At 37.3% G+C, this 10,592-nt stretch overlaps 1 protein-coding gene across 1 annotated transcript; it reads right to left on the bottom strand.

The window, feature by feature from the left end:
- Positions 1-237: 237 nt before the first annotated feature.
- On the bottom strand, positions 238-7,319 carry LOC142175502 (putative late blight resistance protein homolog R1B-16). Its single transcript, XM_075242379.1, has 8 exons — positions 6,991-7,319; positions 6,791-6,856; positions 6,430-6,651; positions 5,728-5,997; positions 1,482-5,148; positions 1,280-1,351; positions 1,002-1,165; positions 238-294 (listed from the first exon to the last, which is right to left on the bottom strand). Exons 1-8 carry the CDS (start codon positions 7,159-7,161, stop codon positions 238-240), a joined length of 4,689 nt encoding a protein of 1,562 aa, XP_075098480.1. The 5' UTR covers positions 7,162-7,319.
- Between the last annotated feature and the right edge of the window lie 3,273 nt (positions 7,320-10,592).

Genomic DNA, 10,592 nt, shown 5'->3' with positions numbered 1-10,592 from the left:
CAAGTTAGGACTAGTCCTTGCAATAGTAACCAAAGCAGCATTTGTCATTTGGAAGCAGAAGTATAAAACTGACTGAAGCTTAGGGCAGCCAGCTGAGACAGATACAAGGCCTTGCTCTGTCAAGGATACATTCGGTTCTTGGCAATCTCCTCAAGACCGGTATCTTCAATATAACCTAGCACACTACAATCACATGCTGTAATCGTCATAGAATTTATAACATGCTCTATGATAACATTAAAATGATGTAGAGCTAGCTGCAACAGCAACTACAACAGCATTTTGTGCAAAGTCCTGAGCAATAGCATAATTAGAAATACTAAAAATTGCTGATATAGGAGGACCTGTTGATGATGGGAAAGGAGCAGGACTAAAAATTGCTTCGGGCCGAGGTGAACGAGTGCCAAAAAAAAAAAAAAAAAAAAAAAATTGCATCAAGTATACAACACGAGTGCCATGCTGAGGGGCTGGAAAAGTGACAGAGTATACCAACAATGATTCGGGTTGCCTCTCCATCAAAATTGCATCAAGAGAACCTTTCCGCATGGATTTCAGACAAGGTAAAAATCAAGCCAACAATCTAGTGAATTGAAAGAAGCCAAGCACTGTGCAATCACGTCCAGGATCTCCTTCAAGACTCTTAGGTGAAATAAAATGGAAACATATGTAATAAGAATCTAAAAAACTAAAGCTAGCGAAGGAGCCCCGCAAAAAAATATTATATAACATATACATATACATATACATATATATATATATATATGTAATGCAATATATGCAAGAATTCAGTTGATCATAGATTGCACCTAAAGAATAGTTGACAAAATCGCCAAAAGAAACAGCAAAGATGTCAATTTTACCAGAAATTACCGCACCCAAGTTAGGATTTATCCGGATGAGGCCTTTGCTACGGGATAATAAATCTAGTCAAGAAAAAAAAAACAGAATTATGACGCCGGTTGTGGGTAAATTACAGCTTTTTACTGGAGAAATTCACATACCTGATGACAAATGGAAGCTGATATTTGGTATGAAGAAATCAAAGATCGGACGGGAAAGTAACCGGAAGCTGCTACATGTTCCCTAGGAAGAGTTGAACATGGAGCTTCAATCAGGCCTAATGTTGAACAGCAGCACCTATTTAAACTCTTCGCACACGCGACAACTAAAGATCCCATTTCTTTAGAATATCTGAACAGTTTTCACATGTTAGTGATTGTATTTCTTGAAAGATTTACAAAAACTGAGAAATAGGATAACTTTCATAGAGGTTGCCAACCTTTTGTTTCTTCCCCATCATAGCAGAGAGTCAGCAATCCCATGTATGTTTCTTCATTTACAAGCTGATGTACTGGCAAAGTGAATTGTATCTACATGTGCTCTGCAAAGAAAATTACACTGGTCAAAGTCCATGAAATAAAGGAGGTAATAAATTCGTCTATACTCGCATTTTTCCAAGGGTAAGAGCGCTCAATACTTACTCCTGATCTGAAGCTTGTCTTCTCCCATCATATCTTCAACATATTTCTTAATCTCCAAAGCAGAATCTTCCAGTTGAGGGCTCCATGGGAGTTCGATAACTTTTAATGAACTAATATCCCCGAAACAAGGCGGAATCTCCTCAAGCATGCAACATTCGCACAGTCGTAATTTCTCAAGCACGGGAAAGGATTCCTCTCCAACCTCCCACTTAGCAAGAGTCACTCGCTGCAACGTCAAACATTTGAGATTCTCGAAGCTGTCTTCATCCCCCATGTTCCATTCTTCTCCATCGATGATTACGCTAATAAGGTTCAGCTCTTCAAGGTTGGGTAGTTTTGCTATTGTTGATAGTGAATCGGATGTCATCGGAAACTGACGCAACGACAATTTTTTCAAACTCGAAGGGAAGTGAAAATTCCACAGTGGATTTTCAAACTCTAAGGGTGCGCTATCACTTGAATTTGAACTTTGAAAAGTTACCACGATTATTTCTAGTTCATTTAAGAAGTCCAACTTCGGGAACCAATATCCCTCTGTTGAACATGATTCCTTGAGAAAAAATCCAAGCTCTTGAAGATTGGGAAACCTTTTGAAAATATCATGTGTGTCTTTCGAATAGGAAAGCTCGAGTAGCTCTAATGTTCTCAAGTTCTCTAACTTTGGGTCCTCTACTGTCAATATTGGTTCATCTGTGTCCAAATCAATGAAGGAACCGGCATATACGTTCAGCACTCGTAATTTTGAAAGACTCCAAATAGTCGGTAGTAGTACCATAGATTGATTACCGTTATCCAGAGACAGAGTTTCAAGATTCCAGAGGTTTGATAAAGACGAAGGCAGAGATTTAACTTCTGTCTGAATGTGTAAGAACCTCAAATGAACCAACATGCATATTTCATTCAGCAAAGAATCTTTCACCTTGATAAAGGAGCGATCCAGGATCAACACTTTAAGAAGCCTCAAGTGTCTTAGGTGACATACATCATAAAGACAGTTGCCCAGCTCGTGTCCATTTATCTTCAAAGAATAGAGGTGCTTACCAGAATGCCTTTTCGCCTTTGAATCGAACAAGACAAAATTGTTATGCCCAAAGTGCTCCTTATCAAAATCAATTCTCATGTGACGTGGCATCAGATCTGAAGAAGATGATGATGCAGCACTTGAACTTATGAAGTCGAACAACTTTTCCTCTCTTGCTTTTATCAAACAAAAGTCATGCACAAGATCATGAATTTGGCAAGTCCGGTCTTTACCTATCTCCTTGAAAGAAATTACCAAGCTACTGGAAATTAAATTATCCAGATAATCCTCCATCACTTCTTCCACACTCTTCATATTTGTCTGTTCCACAAATCCTTCGGCACGCCATACAATTTTTAAAACATCGACTCCAATTAATTCGTCCTTTGGATAACTTGCAAGGTAAAGTAAGCACGGCTTTAGATGATCAGGCAAATGGTCATAACTTAATTCTATAATCCTCCTCACTTCCACTTTCTTGTTAAAAATGAAGGACTTCAAATTATTTTGAACTTCAAGCCACACACTCTTTTTCTTTTCCTTCCCTGCAATGACTCCAGCAATCAAATCAACCACCAAAGGAAGCCCTTTACAGTTTCGGACTATCTCTTCTCCAACATCCACTAGTTCATCAGGGCAACGTTCTTTTCCAAACACCTTTTTCTCTAATAACTCCCAACTTTCTTCCGGTCTTAGCAATCGAAGGTCAAGAGGATCACTGTGGCGTTGTGCATGCAAAGCCACTTCCTTTTTTCGAGTCGTCAAAATAATTCTACTTCCTTTCTCATCTTGATGAAAAGGTCTTGTTAAATCATCCCATGTTGTAGTATCCCACAAGTCATCTAAGACAATAAGGTACCTCTTCCTAAATAGCTTTTTTCGTAGCCCATCAGCAACATCAACATTCTCACTTAATTTTGAACTTGAGCTAGTAACTTGATTAAAAATGTTCTCCAACAACTTCTTCTCATCATATTTTTGATCGACTGTACACCATGCACAAATGTCGAAATGACTAGAAACTGAATTATCATGATACACTTTATATGCCAAAGTAGTTTTACCGGAACCTGGCATACCAGTGATCGAAATGACATCTAGCATTTTTGGTCCACTGATGAGATTCCTAATTATCCAATTTGTCTCCTCTTCAAAACCTACGATTATTTGCTCAGCTGATGATGACTTGCTTTCAAGTGGCTTATTGGGAGAGTTTACAACAATGAGGCTCTTGTTTTTGGGAATCTTCTCAAGTAAGATCTCTTCTTTGATAAGCTTGATCTTTTCTATGGCAAGGGGAAGTGAGAAAATAAGATGTAAGAGACCATTGTCTCTTACAATAATTGAATCAATGACATCTTTTGCCTCATATGCTAGATCTAAAACACGTGCCCAAAGATCTTTATACAATTCTTGTTCAACATTCATGAAGATAGATCTTATCAATTCTAGATCTTCTTTTACCACCGCAATTTCTTTCTTTATCAAAGCAACTGAACAAGCATTGGAATTGAGCAAATCATTTAAGTGTATGAGTAGAAGATGCATGCAGAGGGATCCCTCACTCACGGGGAAGCATAGTTGGGATGAGTCTGGGGCTTTTAAGTAAACATGTTTGAGATCTCCTTTTAGGAGTTCAATATTTTCCATTAAGTCCAAAGTTTCATGGTTTTTTCCACTAGTACACACTTCATTTCTGGATTTCTCTTCTAAGACGCGAACAAGAGTTGATACCTCCCTTCCGACACACGCCAAGAAATCAAGCAGTATGTCATGATGAATAAAGTTTGTGGTAGCATCAGTAAGAATAATTAATAGGAACTCGATCATGACATGAATGTTTCGAGCCCCTGAATTGCTAGAGGTAATAACCATGCGCTCTTGTAGATGAATCAGATATTCCCTAAAAATGTCCGGAGAGATTTTTATGAGCTGCTTAATGAAGCCTCCAACTTCTGCTGATGCTGAAGCTTTCAAATTTGTATGACATATGTGCATAATCTCAAGTTCAATCGGAATAATCTCCAAGAGTAGATGTGCTAGCTTGAAGAGACGAGAGGCTCCATCAATCTGATCATCCCAGAGGAAATGTCCTACTCTCTCGGCCATAGGTTGAAACCTAGGTAAGACATTTTTAACAATCTCATGCTCAAGACACGCATTCACTATCAACCCATGGAAATCTCTTATGTTGCCACATACATTCTGAAGAATCTCATATTCAGTCACTAAAGGAAAAACCTGTTCAGCACGATACTTGGATAAACGATAGAGATTCTGGAGGAGGAAATCCAACTGATCCGCAGTCATGGTGGCACTTGATTTATCAAGAAGACATGAGCTAATACAATTATCCATATTCTCCACGAGGCAAGGAAGGACATGATGCATGCCTTGTTTTAACCGCATGCAGTTGCCAAAATCATACAAAATTGTTTCAACCTCCTGCCTTTTGAGATTCATTGTATAATTAAACTTTTGCAGATCGGAATAAGAAAGCTGTACATATATACAGAAAAATGCCAGCTCCAATTTCAGCTTTTCAATTAGATCCACGTCAACAATTTTTTGATTTTCTTCATTATTTACGCTCTCTATGAAATCCAGAACATTGACTATGTCCTTGCGAAGAGCAGAAAATGACACCTGCCAAAGGACCAAACGTTATATCAAATTCTCAAAAGAAAGACCGTTAATTCTCTATATATTATGTTGTCAGAGTTTGAGCAAATGGTTATGTATCCAAAATAAGCATGCCAAGAAAGATGGTTTACTATGCATATGTTCAACTGCATTAAAATAATAAGTTCAACTGGTGTCTATTTATAATGTTCAAACATATAAAAACAACCTCTCGAAATTATAACCAACCAGGATTGATATGCTTTATAATGTTTACTTATTTTTTATTTTATTCTTAAAACTATAAGTTTATAATTCTATTAGTAAGTTCCTATTCTTTGCCATAAAATAGTGAATGGACATGTCTCTAACAAAAACATGCCCAACTCGGTATTTATAACAAATCATACAAACTTATCATGGTTAAGCGATTTAATAACATGTCAATATATATTAAATGAAGAAAACCTTATATGCAGATACATGTCATGCATCTATTGATTTAGTGTGTAAAGTCACAATTAACTAGAAAGAAATAAAATAAAACAAATAACAAACGAAATTTATTTGATTCATAATATTAAGAGAAAAAGTAGTATATACGTCACGGCTTTCAATTTCTTCAACCATAAGTTTCTGCAAATAAACACCAATAGCCTCAAGGAGCACTCCAGAACACCCGTGAAATCCCACAATAGCTACACCTTTCAACACAAGTGAAAATGGGGTTCCATCGGCCTCAGACCCAAATGGTCCATAATTCTTTGAATTAGTTATAAAACATAGAGACTTTATAACTGAATGGCTATCATAACATCCAAATGTCCCCTTGATGCCTGTTAAATATTCCAATGGAGTCGCCTCAATAACAACCTGATATTATTACAAATCACATATCGGTTAAATAAGTACTAGATTCAGCAATTCAGACAAGAATTCAGAGAAAAGTGCAAGAATGTCACATTAGGTTCGAAATCAACAGGTGCACTCATATCTTTGACTTGAAAGATGCTTATATAACTATAAAGTTTATGCAGTGTACACTGAAAATGATGCAAAAATTGCCACACTATCATGTTAAGTTGATCTATAACATGTCATTTTTCATATCAAGGGCATGATAAGGTAACTTGAAGGCCGTAAGATAAATGAATCACCTGCTATAGCTGGTTCAATTGTCTTGATAATTAATTATTATTTTTACATAATTTAAGTTCATTACTACGACATGACACAAATTTAACTTGAGAAGAACATTCCAATCCTGAGAAATAAATATGTCGACTATAATTATTTTAGACTTACCTTGTCTATTCGACCTCCATTCCCACCAAACTTTGGTGAGTCTATGGTAGTACCTTGTTCAGTAATGGTTCTGAACATGATGGAGTCTATAAAATCTCCATGAGCAATCAATATTTCTTTAATGGGACTTTTCAGCTTGTAATTCCATTCTGATCCACCGGTATTGCCTCCCCATGGCTCCACCAATATTGAGTCCGCTTGATCGTAACTCACTTGATTTCCCTTCACATACATAACAAATTAAATCAGTGGTTCCATTATCAAATTTTATCCCAATATTGGTAGTTTTATTTTGCAGTGAACAACAAAAAAAACGAATGAATATATATACAGTCATGTAAAAGAAGAGATGGCAAGGTACCATTGTTGGCAATTTGTTTTCCTTTTTTGTCATTTTCCCTTTCTTATGATCACCTGATCCTGATCCCTATATGAGGTGTCATAAGAGTAACATAAGTTAATTGTTTAATGAAAGGGATCTGCCCATGTGTGCAAGTGTGCGGTGAAGAAAATTAAGGAAGTAGAGGTGGTTAAGCAAACAAGCGAATAATCACAACATACGTCATCGATTTCAATTATTTCTTCAACCATAGGTTCATTTGGCTCAATTGTTTTATCTTCAGGTTCCTTTGCTGAAGCAGGGGGAGTAAGTTTCTGCAAATAAACACCAATACCATCAAGGTACGCTCCGCAACGCCCGTGAAATCCCTCAATAACTCCACCTTCTTTCATCACAAATGAAAATGAGGTTCCACCAGCTTCAGACCCAAATGGTCCATAATTCTTTGAATTAGTTATAAAACATAGAGAGTTTATAACCAAATGGCTACCATAACGTCTAAATGTCCCCTTGATGCCTATTAAATATTCCAATGGAGGCGCCTTAATAACAACCTGAGATTATTGCAAATCACATATCAGTGAAATAAATAGCAGAATCAGGAATTCTGACAAGAATTCAGAGAAAAGTGCAAGAATGTCACATTAGGATTCGAAATCAATAGGTGCATTCATATCCTTAACTTGAAAGATGCTTACAACAACAACAACCTAGCATAATCCTACAAAGTGGGGTTTGGGCAGGGTAGTGTTGATAGGACCAAACCTATTATTGTATGTGAAAGTAGACAAAACAAAAGAAAGAAAAATAAAAAAGAGATGAAAATATGATGTAAGCGCTTACATTGACATTCTTGTGATGTAAGCGCTTACCTCAGCATTCTTATGATGTAAGCGCTTACATCGGCATTCTTATGATGTAAGTGCTTACCTCGGCAGGGCATTCAAATGCTTATAAATAGAGGTCTACATTTTCATTTGTAGAACATCCCAAAACTTCTTCTTTCTCTCTTCAATTAATAAAGAGTTATTCTTTGTGTGGCCGTGGAGTAGGCAAAAATTGCCGAACCACGTAAATCTTGTCTTGTCTTGTCTTGTCTTGTGCAATTTATTGCTTTTCTCTCTTAAATATTCTTTTCTTTCTATTAGCTTGATACGCTTCCCTACAACTGGTATCAGAGTACAGACAGTGTAATTCTGGTAGAAAAGTACAGTATTGGTGCAGGTACTATTCACAAGAATAGTGCGACACTATTGATCATCGTTACTATTCACAAGCACTATTCACATAAATTGTTTTTGTGAAAAATGGCATCGGAAGAAGGGAAGGTTAAGATTGACAAGTTCAATGGCAAAGATTTTGGATTCTAGAAAATGCAAATAGAGGACTATTTGTACTAGAAAAAATTACACTTACCTCTGACCGAGGTGAAACCGGAGACTATGTCCAAAGCGGATTGGGATCTATTAGATCGCCAAGCTCTTGGTGTGATTCGTTTGACGCTAACACGAAATGTGGTGTTTAACATCATTAACGAAATGACCACTGCAGGCTTGATGAATGCGTTATCAAATATGTATGAGAAGCCATCTGCTTCAAATAAAGTCTATTTGATGCGTCGATTGTTCAACTTAAAAATGACAGAAGGTGGATCAGTCACGGAACATATCAATGAGTTTAATACAATATTAACTCAGTTGAGTTATGTTAATATAACAATTGATGACGAAATCAGGGCGTTGATTCTACTATCATCTCTACCGGAGAGTTGGTCTGCAACAGTAACTGCAGTTAGCAGTTCATCAGGAAGTACCAAACTCAAATTGAATGATATTAGAGACTTGGTTCTAAGCGAAGATATTCGTCGAAGAGAATCAAGTGATTCCCCAGGATCTGCTTTTAGTACCGAATCAGGGGGAGAATCAACTAAAGAGGACAGATTTACGGTCGTGGAAGATCAAAGTCAAGGAGAAGAGGACAATCCAAAAATCGCAAGGACATTACTTGTTGTAATTGCGATAAAAAAGGTCACTACAGTAGTCAATATAGAGAACCAAAGAATAAGAAGGAAGAAAATTCAGCAAATGTAATTGCTGAACAAGTCGGTGATGCACTAATTTGTTGTGCAGACAGTCCAATCGAATCTTGGATTCTGGAATCAGGTGCATCCTTTCACTCTACATCATGCAAAGAATTATTGCATAATTATATTGCTGGAAAATTTGGGAAAGTTTATCTAGCAGACGGCGAACCTCTCGACATTGCCGGAAAAGGTGAAGTTCATATAAAGACTTCACAAGGCACGCTATGGAAATTGCAAAATGTACGACATGTTCCTAGCCTCAAGAAAAATCTGATATCTATGGGTCAGATTGACGATGAAGGATATACAACAACATTCGGCAATAGATCGTGGAAGATAACCAAAGGGAATTTGGTTGTGGCACGAGGCTTCAAAAGGGGAACACTGTATGCAACTGCAATAGAAAGAGATACTATAGCAACAATTGATCATGGTCGTGATACAACATTGTGGCACCAGAGGCTCGGGCATATGAGGGAGAAGGGAATGAAGCTTTTGGCATCCAAAAAGAAGTTGTCAAACCTAAAACATGTTGAATTAGGTTTGTGCGAAGATTGCATTTACGGGAAACAAAAGAGAGTTAGTTTCTCAACGGTGGGAAGGACGCCAAAGAAGAGAAACTGGAACTAGTGCATACAGATGTGTGGGGACCAGCTCCTGTAACTTCTCTAGGAGGCTCACACTATTATGTCACTTTCATTGATGATTCCACAAGAAATGTATGGGTTTATTTTCTGAAAAATAAATCTGATGTATTTGTTACCTTTAAAAGATAGAAAGCTGAAGTTGAAAATCAGACAAGTCTAAAGTTAAAATGTCTGAAGTCTGACAATGGAGGAGAGTATGATAGCCAAGAGTTCAAAGCATTTTGCTCGGAGAATGGGATCAGAATGATCAAGACAGTTCCTGGAACACCGGAACAAAATGGTGTTGCTGAGAGGATGAACAGAATCCTGAATGAACGAGCCAGAAGTATGAGAATACATTCTGGATTGCCGAAGTATTTTTGGGCTGAGGCTGTTAACACGTCAACTTACCTCATAAACAGGGGACCCTCTGTACCGATGAATTTTGAAATTCCTGATGAGGTATGGAAAAGAAAGGAGGTAACTCTCCCACATCTGAAAATATTTGGTTGTGTTGCTTATGTGCATGTAAACTCTAATGATAGAGATAAGCTTGATCCTAAAGCAAAGAAATGTTTCTTTATTGGCTATGGTGGTGATAATTTTGGTTATCGGTTTTGGGATGATTAGAATAAAAAGATCCTAAGACACAAGAATGTCACATTTAATGAAAATGTGATGTACAAGGACAAGCTTGAAGTAGAACCAACCAACACCAGCAAACAGACAATGTCTGAAATAGTTGAGTTAGAAGAAATCTCAGAAAATGAAGTGGCTAGAGGGATTACAACTGATTCTGAAATTGAAGATGAAGAACCAGAAGCCGAATTTGAAGAAGAACTCGAAGCCGAACCTGAAGCGGAACCAGAGATAGAATCAAATCCAGAACCAAATCTGGAATTAGGACCTGAATCAAATTCGGATTCTGTTACTCATGAACCTACATTGAGGAGATCTAAAAGAGTCACGAATGCTCCGGATAGGTTAACTCTCTCTCTTCACTATTTACTTTTTACTGATGCTGGAGAACCAGAGTATTTTGTTGAAGCAATGCAGGTGATAGACTCTGATAAGTGGAAGCTAGCCATGAAAGAAGAGATGAATTCTCTTCAAA

Source organism: Nicotiana tabacum, chromosome 3 (assembly GCF_000715075.1).
Source record: "Nicotiana tabacum cultivar K326 chromosome 3, ASM71507v2, whole genome shotgun sequence".
Taxonomy (NCBI): Eukaryota; Viridiplantae; Streptophyta; class Magnoliopsida; order Solanales; family Solanaceae; genus Nicotiana; species Nicotiana tabacum.
This window is presented reverse-complemented; position numbering and strand designations above follow the sequence as displayed.